General features: G+C 37.4%; 1 protein-coding gene across 1 annotated transcript; it reads right to left on the bottom strand.

Annotated features, from left to right (window-relative positions):
• Positions 1 to 2,411: 2,411 nt before the first annotated feature.
• On the bottom strand, positions 2,412 to 24,683 carry LOC145167727 (carotenoid cleavage dioxygenase 7, chloroplastic-like). Its single transcript, XM_079086964.1, has 7 exons — positions 23,911 to 24,683; positions 23,398 to 23,526; positions 9,872 to 10,003; positions 3,969 to 4,238; positions 3,741 to 3,826; positions 3,077 to 3,394; positions 2,412 to 2,659 (listed from the first exon to the last, which is right to left on the bottom strand). The coding sequence occupies exons 1-7, from the start codon at positions 24,665 to 24,667 to the stop codon at positions 2,504 to 2,506; spliced, it is 1,848 nt and encodes a 615-aa protein (XP_078943090.1). The 5' UTR covers positions 24,668 to 24,683; the 3' UTR covers positions 2,412 to 2,503.
• Positions 24,684 to 25,400: the final 717 nt, after the last annotated feature.

Raw genomic sequence — 25,400 nt, 5'->3', positions numbered from 1 at the left:
ATGGTAGGAAGTTGCGTGAGGGGCTATTCTTGATTGGTATCGGGAGGCCGCCATTGGGGTTGAAAATTCTTGGAGGAGCTGTTAGTAGAGATGTTAGTTTCATTAGCAGCTTAGCAAGAAAGAGAGCCGAAAACGCTGTGAATTTGATGCGCCTTCTTCCACAATTGTCTGACCCCCAGAGTGAGATCCTTATGCTTCAGTCTTGTATATGTATTGGCGTATTGCTAAACTTTTCCTTGGTATGTAGATGTGTTAACCTGTGCACATGGAGGAGGCGGCGTTGTTCTTTAACAGTGGGTTGCACGGGGCGATTGAGGACATTGTGGTTTGTGGTGGCCCTTTCTTTGGCGACATAAAGTGGTGAATTGCTTCCTTATCTATTAGGTTTGGTGGTTTGGGTTTATACTCGGCGATAGAGGCTAACTCATATGCTTTTGTTGCCTCAAGAGCCCAATCTTGGGTATTGCAAGACCACATCTTACGGGATACCGACATATATGGTATGGATTTTGATTATGCTTGTGCCTTGGCTTCTCTTCGTAACAAGCTTCCGGACATTGACGTTAGTAGTTTTACTACTAAGGACACCGCCCCACCTAAATCCCAACATACACTAGCGAGTTCTCTTTTTAGTAAAATTGTCCAAGATATGGAAGTGTATCTCGACATGACGGCTCATCAGAAAGCAGTTTTCCAGTGTTTACGTGCACCACATGCTCAAGATTTTCTTCTAGCTATCCCTGTAGATGGGCTTGGCCAACATATGTCTCCTGTGGAGTATCGTACTATCCTCAAATATCGACTCATGGTCCCAATATTCCTAACTAACAAAATATGTATGGTGTGCCGCAAGGCATGTTTGGACTCTTTTGGAGAGCATGCAGTTCATTGCAAAGAACTCCCAGGGTTTAAATACAGGAACAATATGGTTAGGGATGCTTTGTTTGACATATTTAAGTGTATCAGGGTTTCTGCCAAGAAAAAGGCTTCTGTGAATTTCTTAACTGGCCCGGTAGAAGGAAGGTTAACCCTTAGATCAGCCAACGTTCTGATTTTTAGATGGGTTGGAGAGAAACATGCATGTATGGACCTTACAGGGGTATCCCCTCTCGTGGGCTTGAGGGATGGGGTTTTCACAACAGGACAGACTGCTTTAAAAGCTGCTATGGCATGGTCACCAAACATGAGAAATCGTGCATGGAAAATCAACACGTGTTCATACCATTTTCATTTGATATGTTTGGTTTCCTCGCGTCGGATGTGGTATAGCTTCTTAAGAGAGTACAACGGATCATGCATAGCAATATTATCTCCCCTAGATCTATAGATGTAGTCTTCAAAAGAATTAGCTTTACCATACAAAAAGGCTTAGCGGCGTAGCTTGTTGTCTGTTTGCCATCTCACTTGTTGTACAATGATAACTAAGTTTCATTGTAAACAAATGAATTCTAAAAAAATATATATAAGGTTGGTATTTCGTGACTATCTTTGTTTTTCATATTATTAGATTAGTATTCCTTGTAGGGTTTTGATATTAACGTGCCTTTAGAATAAAGTTTAAATGCTTCCGGTGCCTAGTATTTATTCTATTTTTATAATTTGTAAAACCGATCAATTATAAGCTACATATATTTATATCACCGGAGAAAATATTAAAAGTTGGTATTATCAGTAAAAAAAAAAAGTTTGAAATACATTGTTATTATTATAGATAAATGAAAAATAAGATAACTTCTTTTCTTTTTATTTGTAAAAAAATGTAAAGTATGTCTTATTTCAACAAGTTAGTACTTTAACTACAAAAATATAAGTATGTTGCTGTGATGGGTAAAAAATATATACTTGGACGTAAAAAATGTTTAAAAGATTTAACGACACATTTATTGCTGAAAATGCTTGAATATACATGTGATTATGATCTAAATAATAGTGTGTTTTTAATGAAAATAAGGAAGATAATGGTGTGGGATATGAGAGTAAGAACAAGCTCGACATCTATTCGGGTTACGTGGCTTCTAGTTTCCATGAAATATAAAATTACAAAATTAAAGGAGAAATTTAGAAAATTGTCTCGGAAAGAATAATGTGTATTTTGGTAGATAAAGTGCAATCTTCACTGTTCTTCTCGGTAGTCATGTTCGTGATAGTCATCGTCACATAGACCAAGCTTATATGAAGGAACTCATAACATACTATCATTGATTTGTTTATCATAAAGAGTTATCACATCCACATAAAGTAAATCACAATGTCCATACAATAAGAATTTGTTTGCACATCTTTGAATTTGAAACATATCCTATAGATTCATGGGACTAATTTGCCTATTATCAAATCCCACTTTTACTATTTCCTATTAAATAATTATACTTTAGAAAATCTACCTAATTTAGTAGTGTGAAATTGTCAAGTTAGGATTCCATAATACACAAATAAATTATAATAGGTTTCTATCTTTTACATATATCCATTTAAAATATATAAAATATTGTAATGCCTTTATTTATGTTTTAGAATTGTTAGAGGCCCAAACTCCATGAAATCCAAGCGGAAAATTCAAATATTTAGGCACTTCAAGTCTTGCCACCATAGCATTTGTCTCCCCGATCCTCTTGGCATCTAAAATTACTAGATATGACTTCTGTTCTGATACTGCATACTGTAAGTCATTATCGTTTAGATATGGGTTTTTTCAAAATATTCTAATAACTTGAGTTAAATGCTTAAAATGATAAACATATTTTCATTGATTTAATTATTTGCTTATCTTTTAGATATGGCTTTTTACAAAATATTATAAAAACTTGAGTTAAATGCATAAAACGGTAACATATTTTCATTGATTTGATTATTTGATTATCTTTCTTCCACTTTATGTATTATATCACAATACAATGATAATTATACTAATCATAAGAATGTCATCCCGATGCATAAACAATTTCTCAGTGCTATAAATGGATATAGTTTAAAAATTATAATGTCATGATATGAAAAAAAAATTCGAAAATATAATGTTATAATCTTTTAGAAAATTTCTCTCTAAAATATATCTAAGAGAATTTTGAGCACGTACCTCGACAACAAGGATGTATCCATCATCTTCGGTGCTTCCTTTTGAGACGAACATAGGCTCACCAATGAACCGTCTAGATCCAACATACCATGTTTGGATGGAATTATTCACGGTGTTAAACTTCACCACGGTATCAAATGGAAAATATGGCAAGTCTTGACGAACACCCGACGTTGCTGCTGCATACATATATGTATTGTTGCTTCCACCAAATTCTTGATTAATAACTGGGAAATCAGTTGCTTGTTTCCATTCATCATTTAGATTACTCACACAACATTTTTCACAGTTTCCAATTGCATCTAACTCAATCGAAACCTGTGTGACATAAAACAAAAGTCCGGTTACTCCAATTATTTTTTGAAGTCATACAACCTCCAAATCTACCCTTAAATATGCACATTCATTTGAAGTGAGACTTGAAACCTCATATAATTAGCTGAAGTATGAATTTCCTAATATCGATATGCATCACACCTTTTGAGGAACCCAATTAGGCCAAAGAGAAATGACATGCTAAAATTACGTGAGCTAGGTTAGGTGTCACATATAAACAATATTTTGGCTATTTCTTTGTGTTTCTAATATAAATGGTAACATGGTAATATATATTGACAATCTATCTGAAAAAGAAAACACAATTAATAAAATTGAATGAGAGAACCTTGATAAGACGAGACGACAATTTATTTTCTCCTTTGTCCTCATTCATGCCCCATGGGTCTACTTTACCACTTTGCCAATCATATCCTGTTTTAATTACCATCAAATCTAAAAACAGTTAAAATTCCTATTTTGTTACTGTCTAAAACTGACTAATGAAAAATAAGCGTGCATGTTACTTATCATTAAACTATAATTTAGATTTTCATTTCTTAGGTGAAGAACATACCAAACATTTTCTGAAAATTAAACCACTTGTAAGAACAACCGCTTGCTTGTATTTGAATTTGTTTATTGCCTTTGTGATCTCGTTCTTCGGATGCATTCCCCATATGAAGCATCCACATTTGCAAAGGAGCTTCAATCGGCACTTTCCAGTCCCTCCCCTGCTCACGCTCAGGGAAACGAGGCAACAAATATATCGGAGACGTTGACTTACTATGATTCACTAATAATGCTGATACCATTGGAGTATATCCACCAATTGCCGACATTGCTCCTAAATAGTTTTCTTTCACAATGAGAAAATTAACCATAAAATAACAAACTTCTAGTTTATTGGAATTAAAAGGAAATAAAAAAGTGAAATGACAATTCAAAAATATACAATGCCATGGTAGTGTGGAGAAAATAATGTTTAATATATATATATATATATATATATATATATATATATATATATATATATATATATATATATATATATATATATATATATATACACACACACGTAAATTTAACAGAGAAAAAAAAAAGGTAGATAATGGAGAAATCAATCTCAGCTACTCATTTATATATTGCCGCAAAACCCTCCGTCGTACCCACGCAACGAAGAAGAGGTAATATTCATATATGAATATAAATTTATGTATAGTCATATATGAATCCACCACCTTTCCTCTCATCCGCCACTTACGAACTACCACTTCCACCATCTCTACCACCACCACCACCACTAACCCCACCACCACCACCTCCGCCACCACTCTCCACCACCTTCGCCAATGCTCCCACCGCTGCCACCATCACTTCCGCCACCACCACCACCGCTGCCACTACCCCTCCCACCACTTCCGCCACAGTTGCCACCACCTCCGTCACCTCCACCACCATGTCTGCCACAACTGACACCACCACCACCACTACTCCTGCCACCGTAACTGCCACTACCACCACCACCGCTACCCTTCCTATCGACGTACACTACCTCCGCCACCAACAATCATATTCATATATATAAATAATCACTTGTGAACAAACACATACTTATTCATATATGAATACACTTTTATATATATATATATATATATATATATATATATATATATATATATATATATATATATATATATATATATATATATTCATATATGAATAAGTATATACTTATTTATATATGAATAAAATATGTTCCATCATCCCGGCAGATTGGAGCGCTTAAGCGACATACTCGAAATGAGTAGTACAGATTCATTCCCTCGTTCTCAACTACACATTTGTTTTTGCGCAAAACACTCCGACGTACCGACATAAATAAGGAAATATAATATTCATATGTGAATATAAATTTGAAATGTATATACATGTGCTTTCAAGGTAGTAATATGTTTTCTTAAACTATACAAATCCTTACTTTAATATATGTAAAAACTTATTTATTTATATTTTTAAAATTTTTAATAAGTTGTTTTTTTTATTATCAAAAAAGGATTTTAAATATACCAAAATTCATTATTTTTTTATTCTCTATAAAGAATCACCTATATTGATATAGCTTTTACATAAAATTTTTTTTTGTAGTTTGAGTTCTCGTTATTCATATATGAATAAAAATGTATCAGATTTTTATTTCAATACATTCATTATTCACTTGTGAATAAACCATATGTTTCATTTTTATTACATTTTAAATATCATTAATATATATATATATATATATATATATATATATATATATATATATATATAATAAAGCTTTTTCTTACCTAATTTTTATTTACATCAACTCTTGTCACCTGTTATATTCACATATGAATAAAACGTGTGTTAGCTCTCCTCACATGTTATATTTATATGTGAATTAAACATTTATCAGAATTATGTTACAGTTCATTTGTTATTCATATATGAATAAGTAGTTAGTATTTTCAAAACACTCCGTCTTTTATTAACATATTACTTATTCATAAATGAATAACAAATGAATTGTAACAAAAATCTAATAAATATTTTCTTCAATATGATTATAACATATGACGAGAGCTAATACACGTTTTATTCATATGTGAATAATGCAAAATAATATAGGACGGAAGCTGATGTAAAAAAAATTTAGGTAAGAAAAAATGTTATTATATGTTATATTCATATATGAATGATACTGAAACTGTAATAAAAATTAAACATACGTTTATTCATAAGTGAATAACGAATGCATATATTGTAATAAAAATATGAAACACCTTTATTCACATATGAATAACAAGAACTGAAATTATAAAAAAAAAAATTGTATAAATGTTAAAACTATATCTATTTATAGAGAAGAAAAAATTATAAATTTTGATATATTTAAAATCGTTTTTTCGATAAAAATAGCTTCTTCAATATTAAAAAAAAAACAAATAATTTATGTTTTTATATAGATTAAGGTAATGATTAGTATAGTTTAAGAAAAACATGTTATTAGTTTGTTTGATAACACAAGATTAACATTCAAATTAATGGCTGAAATTAAATTTAATTTCAACTTTTTTCTCTCAAGAACCCACTTATATATATATATATATATATATATATATATATATATATATATATATATATATATATATATATATATATATATATATATATATCACTGTTGTAAAAATGTCGACTAGGTCCCAATTAATCTCCGATTAAGCCGTAGGCGTTACTCGACTGATTAGAGGGCGCCTAGCGATTAATCCATGCATACATAATGAGTGAAACATTATAAAACAATGAAATTTTAACATTTTGAAGAAATTTTATTTCAATAGAAACTATTTGAGGCATGATTAGTGTTGTATTAATCATATTAACCTATTTTGTTATCATATTAGTGGTATTTACGAACTTTGATATGATATTAGTCATATTCAATTTTTTAAAATTCAACAAATTAGCAATTAATGGTCCCCGATAAATCTCCGCTTAGCCGATTAATCCTTTGACACCAGTCCACCGACTAGATAACGTCAAACGTTTTTTACAACCTTGATATATATATATATATATATATATATATATATATATATATATATATATATATATATATATATATATATATATATATATATATAATTATCCTAAAAATATCAGAGCATATTTTATAGTCATAAGACCGGCTATATTAGGGCATGAAAGTTACAAAGTCGGTATATATTGCATGTTTCTGAAAACAAATAAGCCTTAAAATCAACACAGTTCATTCATGGGGCTGTTGAGGAAGGGGTAAAATAGGTACTTGTAAATGGAGTAATTTTTTTTGGGGCAAATGTTTTTTTATTATATTATATATGTATATATATTTAATTAAAAAATACAAAACTTATAATATTGCTAAATGATTTTTTTTCTGGCTCGTCCAGAACATTTGTGAATATTTAAATTCTCAAAGTCCTAGTCCTGGCTTCAAAAACTACTAACAATGGTATTTGTATATTGATTTGGATATATATATATATATATATATATATATATATATATATATATATATATATATATATATATATAGGAGTAGGATCAAATGAGAACACCTAATCTCATAGAATTATTCATCTCACCGCCTCATCTCATAGAACATATCAGAGCCGGAGGAGGCCATAGAATCAGCGGAAGAGCACTCCTACAACTCGATTTTTGTTCATCGGACCTGATTGCTTCCATTTTAACCAGTCTCAACTTCAATTTCTTTCTGATGTTCATCCACTTTCTTTCTTGGCCCTCCCAACAACACACGAACACACACATAGATACACCCTTCGGTATCGTGGGTTCCGATGACAACAACCAACACATATGTTACGATTCAGTTAATCAATCGATTCTCTGTTTTGTTGGTGAAGAGGAAGGTTCAAAGTATGTTTTGCGCGCTGGGGTTAGAGATGTAATCAAATCGGGATGTGGCAAGGAGAATGTTGATCCAAATGTTATCAAATCTGAACTAGCAGCGATGGATAAAATTATCGATGGTGGTAAGAACGTTGAAATTCAGAATACTTTTCAAATTTATGGAAATAATAAGACAATCAATGATTTGGTGGAAGAAAAGGGATTCGTTTTGATACAAGGTACTTCTGATATGGTTAAAGGGTTCAAATCTTCCGAATCCAAGGCTGACAGTTCGCAACCTTCGTCGCCTCCTTCTTTGAATGTTGGAATCCATGCTAAGGGTATTTTGGGTAAAATTCCTGGTACGTCTCCTGTTCATGAAACATCTCATGTTACGATTATTATTCCTATGAAGATTGTGAAGCATTCTGGTAGTGGTAATGATGAAGTAATGAATGAGGGTTCAAATGATGATGTGAAGATGGGATCAGATACTGGGACTGATTTCAAAATGAAACAGGGAGTTAGTTTTTTGGATCTTAAATGGGATAATGAGCCGATGATTGTTGATGATGATTCCAAATCAAAATCATCCCAGTGGTTACTATTGTCAATGATGTTAGCAAAAACTCTTATGCTCGAATTGTTGAAGCTTCTAGCTCCGTGGTTGATCTTAACATCAAAGTTATTCCTAAAGTTGATGGGAAACCAAATGGTAAAGCTGAGCTAGAGGAGAATGAAAAATTGTATTGTGTTCTATATTTTTTTAGATGTAAGTTATATTATATTTTGATGAATTCATTAATGTTAAAATGTGTATTTATTTATGAATAGCAGTGTATTCATTTTTGAATAGCAGTGCATTCATGTGTGAATGAATATATTTATTTATGATTAGAGGTATTCATTTATTCATTTGTGAATAACAGGGAACTCATTTGTTAATAGCAGTGTATTCATTTGTGAATAGCAGTGTAATCATGTATTAATGAATGTATTTACTTATGATTAGAGGTATTCTTTTTATGAAGAAATTATAATTTTTACACTCTTTTTATTTTTCAGTCGATTAAAAAAAGGAATTGGATTACTTGTAAATTGATGTGTATTCATTTGTGATTGGAGAAGTATCAGGTTTTTTGAAAAAAAAATCATTTGTGAATACAAATATATTAATTTAGGGTTCGATTTCTATTCATTTTTTTGAAAAAAAAAACCGTGAAATAGAAGGAAAAAATTGATTTTCTTAATTTTTTTTTTCAGTTTTAAGATAAATTTTGGTAAAAATGTTTTTTATATTCCATTAATAAGAAAAATAAAAAATTGAATATTTATTTCTTTTTTGGTAACTGCTCCTAAATTTAAGGGAATTTGATTGAATTTTATTTTATTTTAATTTAATTAAAATATACAATTACTAATATGCCCTTATATATTGATTGGTCCAGAATTGTTCTCGCGTTCTCAACCTTTTAGGTGTTCTCATTTGATCCTTTCCATATATATATATATATATATATATATATATATATATATATATATATATATATATATATATATATATATATATATATATATATATATATATATATATATATATATATATATATATATATATATATATATATATATATATATATATATATATATATATCAGTATTGTATTTGTTTTGCCAGCTTCCGTCTAGATTTTTTATGATATCATAGCCATTCAAAAATAAATAATAATAATAATAATAATAATAATAATAATAATAATAATAATAATAATAATGTATGTATGTAGCATAAAATTTAACATATTTGTTTTTTTTTTTCGTAAAAAAAATTAAAAATAAAGTATGAAACTATAGATTAGTGAACATGTGTCGTTTATTGATGAATATTTTGAAATTTTTTTCCAAAGCTTCATCTTTTTTTATAAAATAAATATACTGTAATTTGTAAGTTTTTATGACATAAGATAGACATATCAATATTTTGTTTTGTATCTTATTATCACGAAAATCAAAATTTTTGTTTTAACCTCTCCGTATATCTATCATGAAAGAAAATTACCAAAAATGTCAAGCTTGACGCGATTGCCAAATAATATGTAATAAGAATCAGTGAAAGCCCAATCGTGAATCATGAGATGTTCGGGGATACGAAATTCTTGCTTTTGCTGGATCTTGAAATTAGAATCGAATTCTGCAGGATATATAAAATATTTCAATATAAATACAAAATTAATTAATTTTTTTAAACAACAAGATTAATATTAATAATATATCAGCGCAAAGCTGGAAAATGCTACAGTAGAACATAGAACAAAAAACAAACAGAATACAAAACAGATAAATTTCTATGATCTAACTTATGTGTTATATAAGTCAGCCAGAAAAAGTGATAGCACCAAAGCAGCATCTTAGATCATGAAGTCCAATTTAGAACCAGGGCACCAAATCATTGAGTCCACACTAGAAACATGAAGCATAGTAATTGAGATCACACCAGATTATTAACTTGTTGCAACTTTGTGAAATAATCATTTATGATTAGACATATCCCACTGTTATCGCTGCCGATACGCTGGAGCGTTAGAGCAGCAAATGAAAAAATATGTGGTTGATGTTGAATCTCAAAATCTCTAATTTTTTTTTTAATTTCAAGTGAATCATCCTCTCTCTCTCTCTCTCTCTCTATATATATATATATATAGAGAGAGAGAGAGAGAGATTTATTGATGTTTTTTAGAAAATTTTCAATTTGTTGTTTTGGAACGGAAAAGTGACAATCTCCAGAGGTAGCTTTTCGAAGGAGTCAAACAATGTAAATATGAGTGATTATGTCGACTATCATACAAGGTGATCTTGTGTACGCACCAATTTAGGCTGTATAAAAAATGGTTAACAAAGATTCTCTTAGTTGACTATCTATTAGGATAAAAATCTTTTTTAATATTCTATTGGCCTATTGAAAGTCTGTAAGTTTTGTATTTTTTTGTCGGTTTGGTCCCTACAACGATTTTAGATGCGTTAATACCTAATACTTTGAAAAAGTTGTTCATTTTTTCCTTTTAACCTCCTACGGCAAGTCACCACCCCCTTGGTCGGTTACCTTCTTCCTCCCTACTTATTCTCCCTTCTTTCTCTCAAGAAACCGGTGCTACCACTACCACCCTCCGCCCCCAGAATATCGAAAACCGCCACCATTTTCGGATTTGCACATATCGGTGGAACCACCTTCCTTCCGCCTTCAAACCCCACCAACCATCATTGTATTCCGACAACCAGAGCTACCTACACCACACTCCCCCTTCAACCATAAAACTGAAAAGCCCCGCCATTTTCAGATCTACACACACCAGTGAAACCGCCTTCCTTCCTCCATCAAACCCCACCAACCATCACTGTCTTCCGACCATCATAGCTACTCGTGCCACCCTTATCCCTCCATCGGAAAATCGAAAACCCTAGCCTCTATATGTTCATTGTAAACCCTAAATGCCATCATCTTTTCTTTGTCTTTTCATTTTTCAAAAGGCGGTGGTGGTTTGGAACAATATGACCGAAGGAGCATATGCTAATATAAAGGCATGATACTGGAAGTCTCGTAAGGTTTATTTCAATTGTGAGCATGCATTACGTATATATAAGTTACATCGTATGAAGTAGGTTGAAATGAACGGATTTATATTAAATGTTTAATAATGATTTGATCGGATTATAAGCGAAGGACTTGTGTGAACTTGAATATATGATACATGAAGGTTCGTAAGGTTGAATCATGTATATGCATATGCACTTTAGGATTAACATCTGTATCCTATATATTATTCTTTTGAAGTTCCTCATGTTTAAAAGACTTTAATTTTGAGACTTTGCACCTCTGCAACTATTGGATTAAGGTGTCTAAGCCAATAACTAAATTGATATATTCTTAAAATAGAAGGAAAGGCCTTTTTGAGTTGCCTTCATAATGTAACATCCGGATTCCCAGGTATTCTATGTTATTCATTTATTTTGAGTTTTGAGGAGGGACTCGACGAGTTGACGCCTAGACTCGTCGAGTAGGATCGCGTTTTGCTGACTGGATTAATGAAGGGACTCGACGAGTCGATGGGTAGACTCGACGAGTCCGCGCTGTGGGCTGAAACCCTAAATCCCCGGGCCTGTGCCCTATTTAAAGGACCTTATGGCCCTCATTTGCAGCCACCTTCACCTTTGAGAGCACCAGAGCACCTGAGAGTGTTGTGAGGGAGAGAAGAAGCCATTTTCATCATTCTAAGTGTGTTTTTGCAAGAAAGAAGGAAGGAAGGCAAACAAGGAAGATTGAGGAGCTCATATCTACCACCATTTGATCAGAAGAGGCTGCTAGAGGTACTAATCTATGCTCAATCTCGTGTATTTGGTGATCTACTTGAATCTAGGGTTTTCTTATGCCTTCTTTGGCTTGGATTCGAAGTATGTGAGGTCCCAAGGTGGAGTTCTTCTTAGATCTGGACCTTAAGAGGTCCAGAGAGTCCTATCTATCCTGCTTTTTGCTATTCCATTAGAGATATGACCCTAGGTTGCCATTTTAGAGGCTATTTCACCAAAAGAAGCTTTATGGACGTTGCATGAGTGTAAATGTCGGATCTTTACGTGATTATAGTGGTTGGGAAGGCCATATCTATAGGTTAGAGAAGCAGATCTGACTTCAGAAGGTCATTTGAGTGTTGCCATGGAAGGAACTCGCCGAGTCCATAAGGGGACTCGACGAGTCGAGTCGGGGTTGCCCTGCGATTCATGACAGGTGTAACCCGTCGAGTGAAAGGATGACTCGACGTGTCAAGTGAGACTAGAAGGATTCAGAGGACCCGCATGGACTCGCCGAGTCGCCCATGTGCACTCGACGAGTCGGGTCAAAGTTTGACCGTTGACTTCAGTTGACCTTAGGGTTTTGGTCAAGCTGATTCAGGGGAGTTCAGGGAGGGGTAGGATGACCTTCTACCCAATATTTAGAGACGAGGCTATGAGAGAGTATTGATCAGGAATGTTATTATGTTAATAGGAGGAGGCTAGGTCGGGTTATCGAGCACGAGAGGTCATCCGACATCGTACGAGGTGAGTCTTCTCACTATACTGTACCTAGAGTGGTACCTATGTGTGACCGGAAGGTCTTATATGCTATGAGATGTATGTGTTGTATACTGTTATATGATATTGATGTGTTATATATGTTGTGAATGCTAAGGACCGGAAGGTCATTATGATATGGACCGGAAGGTCAAGATGATATGGACCGGAAGGTCATTACGGGTAGGACCGGAAGGTCTACCAGGGTTGTGGGACGGAAGTCCTCTGAGACACAGTGACCGGAAGGTCTTATAGCCTTGAGTGGCGTATGTGCGTATGTGGTATTTTGGGGAACTCACTAAGCATTTATGCTTACAGTTGTTGTGTTATGTGTTTCAGGTACTAGCGAGGATCGCGGAAAGGCGCCGGAATGATCCGTACACACTCATGGAGATTATGTTTTGAGATTCTGGGATATGTTTTTGTTATGATAACATTGGATACATTATGTTTGACATTATCTTATGAATAAAAGTATGTTTTAAAAATGAAAAATTGTTTTGGAAATTTACGTTGTTACAAGTTGGTATCAGAGCCTTGGTTTGAGGGATTCGGATGCACCTTCGGGTGTATTTGAACTCAAACTGAGGATTTGAGAAAGTTCTTCATAAAATAAACAGTTTTTCAAAAAGTAAAAGGATTTGAGAAAAGCAGAAGGAAGTAGTGTGTACGATCAACCAGCGCCCGAACGATGATTTCCCAAAATACCCTTACATTATGTGTTATGAGTTATGATATGTTACACATGCTAGAGTAGGCTAGGTATTCATATTAGGACTAGAGTGGCCTGATTTGTGATGCCTTAGCCTAGGAAGATTTCTGCTGCTATGAGATGCTTGAGAGTGAGTAGGTAGCAGTGAGGAGCTTATGAGAGGTCTACCGAAGGGTAGCCTATGCTAGCGAGATGTAGGGTACTTGTGATCTGGGATCCTAGGAGGAGGACTTGGGGTGAATATTGATGCGGTGTGGACGGTAGTATAGGGCCCGTACTACTAAAGACACCGGATCAGTGCGCAGTCCAAGTAAGAATCCTTAGGGTACTAAGGGACAAGTAGGGTTGAGTGATCGAGTGCGAGTATGCTCGATCGAGTCTCTGATATTTTTTATGTTGTATTTCAGAGACATCATGGTTGGGACACGCCACAGACCTGAGACGAGCGGCGTGAGTGACGAGGAGCTTCGTCATATGATCCACGATGAGGTGGCTGCGGCGATCCGAGCCGAGATTCCGGAGATGTTTGGGTCTATCAAGACCACATTGATTAAGACCTTTGATGAGCGGTAGGCAGCGGTTACTGAGGCTGCGGCTGCTACAGCTACTGCAGCTGTTGCTGCTGCTAGACCTCAGGGAGGTGACTCGTTGCTGTTCCGGGAGTTCAGCAACACGAAGCCACCAGAGTTTGATGGGACGCAGGATCCGATTACTGCGATGAGATGGATTTATGATATCGAGGGATGCTTCTACACCTGCTCGTGTCCAGAGCATCTGAGGGTCCGGTTTGCACTGAACCAGCTTCGCTTAGGGGCGAAGGACTGGTGGAAGTTTGTGACGGCGGACTTCACTACGGCAGAGCTTACTGTGGTGACCTGGGAGAGGTTCACCACGATGTTTCGAGAGGAGTATGGTCCCCCTGTGGAGAGGGAACATTTAGCCCAGGAGTTCTTGTCCCTCAAGCAGGGAACTGAGTTTGTGACGGTGATTACGAGGATGTTTCATGAGAGGGCGTTGTTTTGCCCTGAACACGTGTCGTCTGAGCAGGCACGTATGAGCGGGTACTTGAGCATTTTGAGGAGGGATATCAGGGAGTTCGTGGCGAACTCATCATACTGGACATTTGCCAAGCTCCAGGCAAATGCCCGGAAGAGGGAGATTGAGCTAGAGACTCAGGCTCGGGAGGAGGCTGAGTCTCAGGGAAAGGACCGGCGGCCGTCACAGTCTCAGCCGGCAGCCAAGCGGGTAAAGCCCGCCGATTCGAGATCTGGAGGCCAGAAGGGCCGCACTTGTGGGAAGTGCGGCAAGGGACATGATGGGGTTTGTCGATCTGGTGCTTGCTACAAATGTGGCAAGGAGGGGCACATAGCCAAGGATTGCCCCAAGGGGTTCATGGTTTGCTTTCATTGCAACCAAACCGGACACCGGAAGGCCGAATGTCCACAGCTGCGGGGGACAGCACAGGGAGCACCGCATGGATCTGCCCCTGCTGCCGTGCGAGCTACTGAGGTTCGGCCGGCGAAGGCCGAGGCACCGAAGGCTCGCGGGAGAGCTTTCCAGTTGACAACGGAGGAGGTCCGCGCAGCGCCCGATGTCGTGGCTGGTATGTATTCTTTCATTTATTTATCCTGAGTTTGAGATATTGTGGTTATATTATGATATGCGTAGGTACTTTTCTTGTGAATTCTGTACCTGCTTTGGTGTTATTTGACTCGGGTGGGAGTCGATCATTTGTGTCTTTAGCCTTTAGTCAGCACGTCAGTATTCAGCGGGAGGCGTTGAGTCGACCTCTACGAGTCTCCATAGCTGACGAGCGAGCGGTGTATGCTACGGATGTGATTCGAGGATGTGTACTCGAGATCTTCGGGGTTGAATTCCCGATAGATCTAGTCCCGATTGCGATGGGGGATGTGTGTGTCATAGTGGGTATGGATTGGTTAAGCCGATTTGGGGCTGTTATAGACTGCGAGCGACAGTTGGTGACGATACGAGACCCTAGTGGGGGAGTACTTACGGTGTACGACGAGGGTACCCGATCTGGGTCTGCGTTCTGTTCGGCAGCTAGAGCGAGGCAGAGTCTACAGCAGGGCTGCTGCGGGTTTGTAGCTTATGTGATGGATACACGTGTGGCCGCGGAAAGGCCGAGTTCGGTTGATGATGTTCCGATAGTGCGTGAGTTCCTGGATGTTTTCCTCGAGGAGTTGCCGGGTGTGCCTCCCGAGAGGCAAGTGGAGTTTCGCATCGATTTGGTTTCGGGAGCGGCGCCTATCGCCAAGGCACCCTGTCGCCTTGCGCCACCAGAGATGCAGGAGTTATCCTCACAGCTTCAGGAGCTGTTGGGGAAAGGATTTATCAGGCTGAGTAGCTCACCTTGGGGAGCGCCGATCCTCTTTGTCAAGAAAAAGGATGGTTCACACCGGATGTGCATTGATTACCGGGAGTTGAACAAGTTAACGGTCAAGAACCGTTACCCACTACTGAGGATTAATGATCTATTCGATCAGTTGCAGGGAGCATCTTAGTTCTCCAAGATAGATTTGAGATCTGGATATCACCAGATGAGAGTGCGAGATGAGGATATCCAGAAGACGGCGTTCAGGACTCGTTATGGGCATTACGAGTTCGTGGTGATGCCTTTTGGGCTCACCAACGCACCGCCAGCGTTCATGGATCTCATGAACAGGGTGTGCAGACTGATGTTGGATCGTTCGGTGATCGTGTTCATCGACGATATACTGGTGTATTCGAGATCCAGAGAGCAGTATGAGGAGCATTTGAGAGAGATCCTCGGAGTATTGAGGTCGGAGAGGCTTTACGCCAAATTCTCCAAGTGCTATTTCTGGTTACGAGAGGTCCAGTTCTTGGGACATCTCGTTAACCAGAATGGGATATTGGTCTTGGCCGACTACTATCGGAGATTTATCAAGGATTTCTCCAAGATTGTCGTGCCCCTCACCAAGTTGACCTGGAAGGGCGTTGCTTTTTCATGGGGTCCGGAGCAGCAGACCTCGTTTGAGACTCTTCGCCAGAGGTTGTGCGAAGCCCTGGTGTTATCCCTTCCAGAGGGAATGGAGGATTTTGTGGTGTACTGCGATGCATCGATATCGGGATTGGGTGCGGTGCTTATGCAGAGAGGGCATGTGATAGCGTATGCATCGAGGCAGCTGAAGCCTCATGAGGCGAGGTATCCCACCCACGATCTGGAGTTAGGGGCAGTGGTGTTCGCTCTCAAGATCTGGCGTCACTATCTGTATGGGGTTCGGTGTACCATAGACACGGACCACAAGAGTTTGAAGTATTTGATGGATCAGCCCAACCTGAATATGCGCCAGAGGAGATGGTTGGATGTGGTGAAGGATTACGATTGTGAGATCCTATACCACCCGGACAAAGCTAATGTTGTAGCTGATGCTCTGAGCCGAAGGGCAGATAGTGCCCCGATTCGAGACACTTGTATGCGATTGACGGTGATGACTCCGGTATTGGACACCATTTGGGAGGCCCATGCAGAGGCCATGATACCGGAGAACCGCAAGAGGGAGCGGGTGATCGGGCAGGTGTTTGAGTTCGTTACCGATAGCCGAGGGCTAATGAACTTTCAAGGTCGGATTCGGGTGCCGTATGCAGGCGGGGCGCGTACCATTCTGATGGAGGAGGCGCATAGATTGAGGTTCTCGATCCATCCCGGAGCCACTAAGATGTATTTGGATTTGAAGAAAGACTATTGGTGGCCCTGTATGAAGAGGGATGTTGCATGGTTTGTTGAGAGGTGCTTGACCTGTCGCAGGGTTAAGGCCGAGCACCAGCATCCGCATGGCAAGTTGCAGCCACTTGAGGTTCCCCAGTGGAAGTAGGATCATATTTCCATGAATTTTATCACCAAATTACCAAAGACCGCGAGGGGTGTCGATGCAATTTGGGTGATCGTTGACCGGTTGACGAAGAGCGCTCACTTCCTTGCTATCAGTGAGAGCTCTTCCGCAGAGAGGCTGGCCGAGTTGTATATGAGAGAGGTGGTATCGCGTCATGGAGTACCGATCTCGATTGTCTCAGATCGAGATGTACGTTTCACTTCCAGGTTCTGGAAGAAGTTCCATGAGGAGTTAGGTACGAGGCTGTATTTCAGTACCGCATACCACCCACAGACGGACGGGCAGAGTGAGCAGACGATTCAGACGCTCGAGGACATGCTTCGAGCATGTGTGTTGGACTTCGGAGGAAGTCAGAACACGTACTTGCCGTTGGCTGAGTTTTCCTATAACAACAGCCACCATTCGAGTATTGGTATGCCTCCCTTCGAGTTGTTGTATGGTAGGAGATGTCGGACTCCCATTTGTTGGGGAGAGATAGGGCAGCGCGTGATGAGTAGCATTGAGATAGTGCTTCAGACGACTGAGCAGATACCTCAGGTCAGGCAGAGGTTGTTGACAGCTCAGAGTCGCCAGAAGAGTTATGCGGATAGGCGACGATTCGAGCTTGAGTTTCAGGTGGGAGACTTCGTACTCCTGAAGGTGTCTCCTTGGAAAGGAGTGATCCGATTCAGGAAGAGGGGCAAGCTGGGGCCCCGGTACATCGGTCCGTTCAGAGTGACCGCGAGGGTGGGCAGGGTAGCGTATCATTTGGAGCTACCTGCGGAGTTGAGCCATATTCATGATACCTTCCACGAGTCTCAGTTGAGGAAGTGTATAGCCGACGAGTCGGCGGTAGTGCCGCTGGAGGATGTTCAGGTGGATGCGGGATTGAATTATGTTGAGAGACCAATCGCGTTCCAAGATCGGAAGATCAAGGTTCTGAGGAACAAGGAGGTGCCCGTGGTTCAGGTCCGGTGGCAGCATAGGAGAGGGTCCGAGCTGACTTGGGAGCCGGAGTTTGAAATGCGGGAGCAGCATCCAGAGTTGTTTGCCGAGCGAGACTTCGAGGACGAAGTCTGATTCTAGTGGGGGAGAATTGTAACATCCGGATTCCCAGGTATTCTATGTTATTCATTTATTTTGAGTTTTGAGGAGGGACTCGACGAGTTGACGCCTAGACTCGTCGAGTAGGATCGCATTTTGCTGACTGGATTAATGAAGGGACTCGACGAGTCGATGGGTGAACTCGACGAGTCCGCGTTGTGGGCTGAAACCCTAAATCCCCGGGCGTGTGCCCTATTTAAAGGACCTTATGGCCCTCATTTGCGGGCACCTTCACCTTTGAGAGCACTAGAGCACCTGAGAGTGTTGTGAGGGAGAGAAGAAGCCATTTTAATCATTCTAACTGTGTTTTTGCAAGAAAGAAGGAAGGAGGGCAAACAAGGAAGATTGAGGAGCTCAGATCTACCACCATTTGATCAGAAGAGGCTGCTAGAGGTACTAATCTATGCTCAATCTCGTGTATTTGGTGATCTACTTGAATATAGGGTTTTCTTATGCCTTCTTTGGCTTGGATTCGAAGTATGTGAGGTCCCAAGGTGGAGTTCTTCTTAGATCTGGACCTTAAGAGGTCCAGAGAGTCCTATCTATCTTGATTTTTGCTATTCCATTAGAGATATGACCCTAGGTTGCCATTTTAGAGGCTATTTCACCAAAAGAAGCTTTATGGACGTTGCATGAGTGTAAAGGTCGGATATTTACGTGATTATAGTGGTTTGGAAGGCCAGATCTATAGGTTAGAGAAGCAGATATGACCTTAGAAGTTCATTTGAGTGTTGCCATGGAAGGAACTCGCCGAGTCCATAAGGGGACTCGACGAGTCGAGTCGGGGTTGCCCCGCGATTCATGACAGGTGTAACCCGTCGAGTGAAAGGATGACTCGACGTGTCAAGTGAGACTAGAAGGATTCAGAGGACCCGCATGGACTCGCCGAGTCGCCCATGTGCACTCGACGAGTCGGGTCAAAGTTTGATCGTTGACTTCAGTTGACCTTAGGGTTTTGGTCAAGCTGATTCAGGGGAGTTCAGGGAGGGGTAGGATGACCTTCTACCCAATCTTTAGAGACGAGGCTATGAGAGAGTATTGATCAGGAATGTTATTATGTTAATAGGAGGAGGCTAGGTCGGGTTATCGAGCACGAGAGGTCATCCGACATCGTACGAGGTGAGTCTTTTCACTATACTGTACCTAGAGTGGTACCTATGTGTGACCGGAAGGTCTTATATGCTATGAGATGTATGTGTTGTATACTGTTATATGATATTGATGTGTTATGTATGTTGTGAATGCTAAGGACCGGAAGGTCATTATGATATGGACCGGAAGGTCAAGATGATATGGACCGGAAGGTCATTACGGGTAGGACCGGAAGGTCTACCAGGGTTGTGGGACGGAAGTCCTCTGAGACACAGTGACCGGAAGGTCTTATAGCCTTGAGTGGCGTATGTGCGTATGTGGTATTTTGGGGAACTCACTAAGCATTTATGCTTACAGTTGTTGTGTTATGTGTTTCAGGTACTAGCGAGGATCGCGGAAAGGCGCCGGCATGATCCGTACACACTCATGGAGTTTATGTTTTGAGATTCTGGCATATGTTTTTGTTATGATAACATTGGATACATTATGTTTGACATCATCTTATGAATAAAAGTATGTTTTAAAAATGAAAAATTGTTTTGGAAATTTACGTTGTTACACATAATCAGGAACTGAATAGAATGACTTTTGTAGAGAAAGACTGATTTGTTAATTTATTATATGGTTAATAAATTATAACAAATGATTTATTAATATATTATATGATTAATATATTAATTAGAAGTAGTAATAATTAATTAGTAATTAATCATAAATTAATTGGGATTAATTTCGGGCTAATTATAATTAATTGGAAGTGAAGAGGCTAAGTTGTAATTGTTCAATAGTTGAACAATTTAGGGTTTCTAGAACCTTCTAAGCATAGCCATTTTTGGCTAGGGATTTTAGGGTCTCTAGATTAATCATATTGGATAATTAAGGAGTTGGATAATTACCTAATTTAAGATATTATTTTTATATTCAAATTAGGTTATCCAAAGCTTCCTTATCAGCTATAAATAGGACCCCTAGGGTCTCTTATTTTTTTCTACTCCTTTTAAACTCTCAAGAGCCGAAATTTCGCTCTAGCCTCCCCTCTCCTCTAGTCTGCTAGTTATTAGATTTTGGGTACGTACAAGTCATTAGAGGGCATCCAAGCTTTTGGTGCCTGCTTTCCAAGTAACTACAAGAGGAATCAAGTTGATTATTTGCTATAATAATCAAGAGGTGTGTAACCCTAATCTTTATGTATATTTTGAATTTCATAGCATCTCTCTAGGGTTTCTTGATATTCATTGTTTATTTCTATAAATAGAGAAACTTAGATCTAAATTAGGTTTCATGTGAACTTAAGGGTTAAGTGTTTTTCTGCTCATATGTAATTTTATAACCTAGAAAACCCATCAGCAACGTGGTGGGTGGTTTACCACGACGTGGTGGTGCCACGTCACCACAATGTGACATTCATTAAACGAACACAACACAACGCCGTAATGCGCATAAAACCCTAAATTTCGGGCTTCGGGCCCTATATAAAGTATATAAGGGTCTAGGTTTCGACCATCCTCAACCTTCATCACCCCAAAAGATCCCCATTTAAACCCTAGTTCATACTCTCTTTCATTTTGAGCCATCGTTGGGTTGTTTCACCTCGTGAGGGAAGAAGAAGGGCTTAAGGAAGTAAGAAAGCATCAAACAAGTTCATCACCACCGTTTTGTGTACTCTCTAGACCTTTGTAAGTCTTCTCAACCAGATATTTGTGGTTCTTTTCTTTTAGGACTTGAGTTTAAGCTAGTTTTTGTCCATTTAATGAGTTTTGAGTGAGTGATTTCAATAAATCTTTCAACTTTATTGATCTCAGATTTCCCAAGAGTATCATATTTTTCAGATCTAGACTCCCAAGTTGTTTTGATTCCATACATGCGGTTTTGACCCCCCCCCTAAACACCATTTTGACCTAATTTTGTGTATGTCATGCATTGGACATGTATGTCCATAAAGTTCAGATTTTTATGGACCATTAGAGTGCTATAAAGCTTTCTGGAAAGTATTAGTAGTGGGCTTAACAGATTAAGAGCTTAATAGGGACTTGGATATGCTAACATAACCACAACATGGTCTAGTGCTGACCACGGGTCGGCGGACAGATCCATCATGTTTTTTGTTTGAGCTAGACCACTACGTGGTGGTCTGCATGGTTGACTTTGACTGTTGACCATTGACTTCCTGATTAGGTTGACTTTCGATCAACTTGATGGTTTTTGATGGTAGACTGAGGTTTGACCTTTTGATTAATGTTAGGTGGCGTGTAATATCAACCTTTACGTTTTGTGAGTTTTGAAGTTAGTCTATTTCGATTAAGAGGTGGATCTTCTCACTATACTTTCTTTGTGACTCTTTCATGTATGTTGGGCGGGGCCCGTTATGTATGTTGGGTGAGGCCCGTTGGGTGGGACATGTTATGCAGATTGAGTGAGGCCTGTTGGGTGAGATCCTTTATTATTATTTGGCGAGGCCCGTTTATATACTTGTTGGGCGAGACCCGTTATATGTATGTTATATGTGGTATTTTGGAGAACTCACTAAGCATTGTGTTTATAGTTTTAAGTTTTAAATGTTTCAGGTACTTCCTTTAACAAAGGGAATAGCTAGGCTTGATTGCATTGCAATCAATGAAGATTTCCGCACTGTTTGTTTTGATGTTTACCACTCTGATGTTTTGAAATTATAACTTATTACTTTGATTGTTTTTTGAGAAAATGACATTGAATGGTTTTAGTTTATTTTGAGAATGAAAATTTTATTTTATATTTTTGGGATGTTACATTAGGAATACATGTTAATTCATATAAGGCTTGTGGAAAATGAAAAGTTTTTTTTTTATATATTTTGGTTAATTCCATATATTCTAGAATTAGTTACGAAGAACTAGTGTAGATGGAGAGTAGCAACAAACTTATGCAGAACTAGACATAGTTTCTTATTTTTGTATGTATTACTTATTTACTATGATTTTGCATGTTAGCAGTAATACACCCGGTTGGCATCTTTTGAAGCAAAAAGTAAACCGTTTTGATTTTTGTTGGATCACATTTTCATAACTTTGTTTAAAATAAAACCATAATATTTGATATAATGAAAATTTTTAGGTGTTACAAAGCAGATCTAGAAAACCTATAGATTTCAAAAAAAACGATCGTGTTTTCCCGAACCCCAACATGAATTGGAATTATCATAAGAAGTCATTTGGGTAAAAGATAGAGCAGAAATACAATTGGAGAGAGTGTAGAATTTTGGTATAGTTTTTGAAGTTGTTGATAGTGGTTTATATAAATAATAAAATAGATTTATTTATTTATTTTGTTTTTATTTTTTGTTTTTGTGTTTGTTAAAGAAAACTAGCCCTTCAAAAAAGGTTGAGATAGATGTGAACCCGATCATACCTTATCTTGTTGATGTACCTACTCTAGAATTAAGTAAAAAGTAAAATTCAATTATAAAAAACAGATTCGCAAAGATTTTAAGAGCGGGTGAGTTTGTTAAGAACAGTTGTAGTGGAGCCTAAAGAGATAGGAGTCCCTTATTATTATTCTAACTGAATTTTCTTTGGATCGACCAACCGACCTCTTGGATATTGGAATAACACTTTCAAGTTCCAATTTCTATTTTGTATATGAACTCAAACTTATAATCCTACATGATTCATGACTAATGAACTAGATCCAGGCTTTTTCAAGTTCCATATCAAGTAATTATGACATAATTATTTTTCTTTAGAAACTTACCATAAAAGGTGAAGGTACTGCGTGGGAGGAGCAGATCCTCTGCGTTGCATGCCAGCATAAGCAGCCTATTTCTGGATGCGTCAATCTTATAATGAGCCAACAATCGTTTTGCAGGCATCTTAAAAACCCCTGCACGTATACCACAAAAATCAAAATACTTATTAATATATGTTTTTTTAATAAATATTAATAATAACAATAATAATAATAATAATAATAATAATAATAATAATAAATTTTGTAACTAACAGCACTTTGTTCGGACACATAAAGCAAGAATAATCTTATTAAATAATGTTGATTTTATTTCAAGAATTATAAAATCTTCAAAGTTAATTTAATAATGTTTAATGATAGTTTATTAATTTAAATAAAAATATGGAATCATATTTTATTACTTTTGTTTAAATAATAATAAATTTTCAAATCAACAACACTTTTTTTGGACACATTAGATGACAATAATTTCAATAAAAGTTATAATCATAATTAAAAAGTAAAAAAAATCCATACCATACAATATCGGCTTCACTATGCTTGTAACCAAATCCAAGATAATCTCACCACCATCCACTGTATCCCGGACGTTGGTTGATGGCATTGGTAAACAATCAGAATCGTTGATCAAATCAAATTCTCCGATCGTATCTAACGACACAGATTGAATCTCATGCGGTGGGCCACCTTCCCACAAGCAAAACAACCTATCATTCCATCTCAATACATTTGTATTTGCCACATTTTTCATAACTGTAGTGTCCCCAAATTTTCTCTTGTTCTTTAAAGTAGAGAATGTGCCCCGGTGATTAAACCCCCACTTACCAGAATCACGATCATGTTCCTTCACCTGAGCTGTGGTCTTAACGTATTTAGCCATAAATGTGACCTCACCTTTGGCTCCATCAAATGTAAATGCTCTAAAATAGCCATGGCCATCAAAAGGGTGCACTGATGAGCCGTGGTCATCCTTAAATATTCCTGGTCCCGTCAGATAGTATGTCCCCTGTGGGAAATCTGACGGGATGGATCCCTCAATGACACGTAAATTAATGGGATTATCAGTTTCTGAACGCTGGGACATGAACAGAAACTGATAATCCCAGTAAGCTGATACTTTTTCATCTTGAGATGAAATTGATAGTTGTTGACTTGGTGTAGATGTAGAAATGTCTTGAGGAACTCGATCAGGGAATGAGACTGCCCGTACCTTTGGTAATTTGAAGGAGGGGCATGGCTTGAATGGGAGGAAATTGAGTGCTTTTGCCTGCATTATTTGGAGGGTGGTTGTGGGGGAATATTAAGATTAAATTATAGTAGTAATGGTGCGAGATCTACTTATAGAAAGACAAAATGGAAATGACATTAGTGCCCTTTTTTATTGTTTTACTTACTTACTTTTAATAAAGTATGTTTTATATCAACGGCACCATGAAAGCTTTTATTACACTTGTGAGTAGATTAGTAAATATAGTTTTTAATATGGGTTGGGTTGATCCCATCAACAAAAATGTAATTAACTTTTAAAAAAAAATTAATAATAATATATTGATTAGGTTACTGTTAAAAATGACAATGCATTTGTTTTATTAAGTCATTTATATTTTAATAGTATTCGATAGGTCAGTTATTATTTTACTTTTTGTTCTCATACACTATTATAGGGCATCCTAAACAAGATAATCTATCAGATAATAATATATATACATAAATAATGAGTAAAATTTCGCCATATTAAATGTTACAATGGATGATAGGAAATATTCACAAACTGGTTCAAATCTATCCTAATGGTATTATGAAAACATAAAAAAGTTATTCAATCCAATTAAAGAATAATTGATCTAAACAATAAATTATTTACTATTTCTTGTTATTGTATGTCATTAACCCCATAACTAATATCATTATATTAATTATAATCACTTTTTTTATAAATTAATAATAGAAGATACTGTTGTTAACTGTGTTTTTCTATACGGCCCTAAGATATTGTTGTTAACCAT

This window comes from Lactuca virosa, chromosome 3, assembly GCF_052849685.1.
Source record: "Lactuca virosa cultivar CGN04683 chromosome 3, Lactuca_virosa_CGN04683_v6, whole genome shotgun sequence".
Taxonomy (NCBI): Eukaryota; Viridiplantae; Streptophyta; class Magnoliopsida; order Asterales; family Asteraceae; genus Lactuca; species Lactuca virosa.
This window is presented reverse-complemented; position numbering and strand designations above follow the sequence as displayed.

What these genes read in the sequence shown, in the direction of transcription:
- LOC145167727 (XM_079086964.1), bottom strand. Translation starts at nt 24,667, where the DNA reads ATGCAGGCAAAAGCACTCAATTTCCTCCCATTCAAGCCATGCCCCTCC. An exon ending in CAGTACCTTCACCTTTTATG is followed by an intron (nt 10,004 to 23,397) that starts GTAAGTTTCTAA and finishes TATATCCTGCAG; the next exon opens with AATTCGATTCTAATTTCAAG. An exon ending in TGTCGTCTCGTCTTATCAAG is followed by an intron (nt 3,395 to 3,740) that starts GTTCTCTCATTC and finishes TATGTCACACAG; the next exon opens with GTTTCGATTGAGTTAGATGC.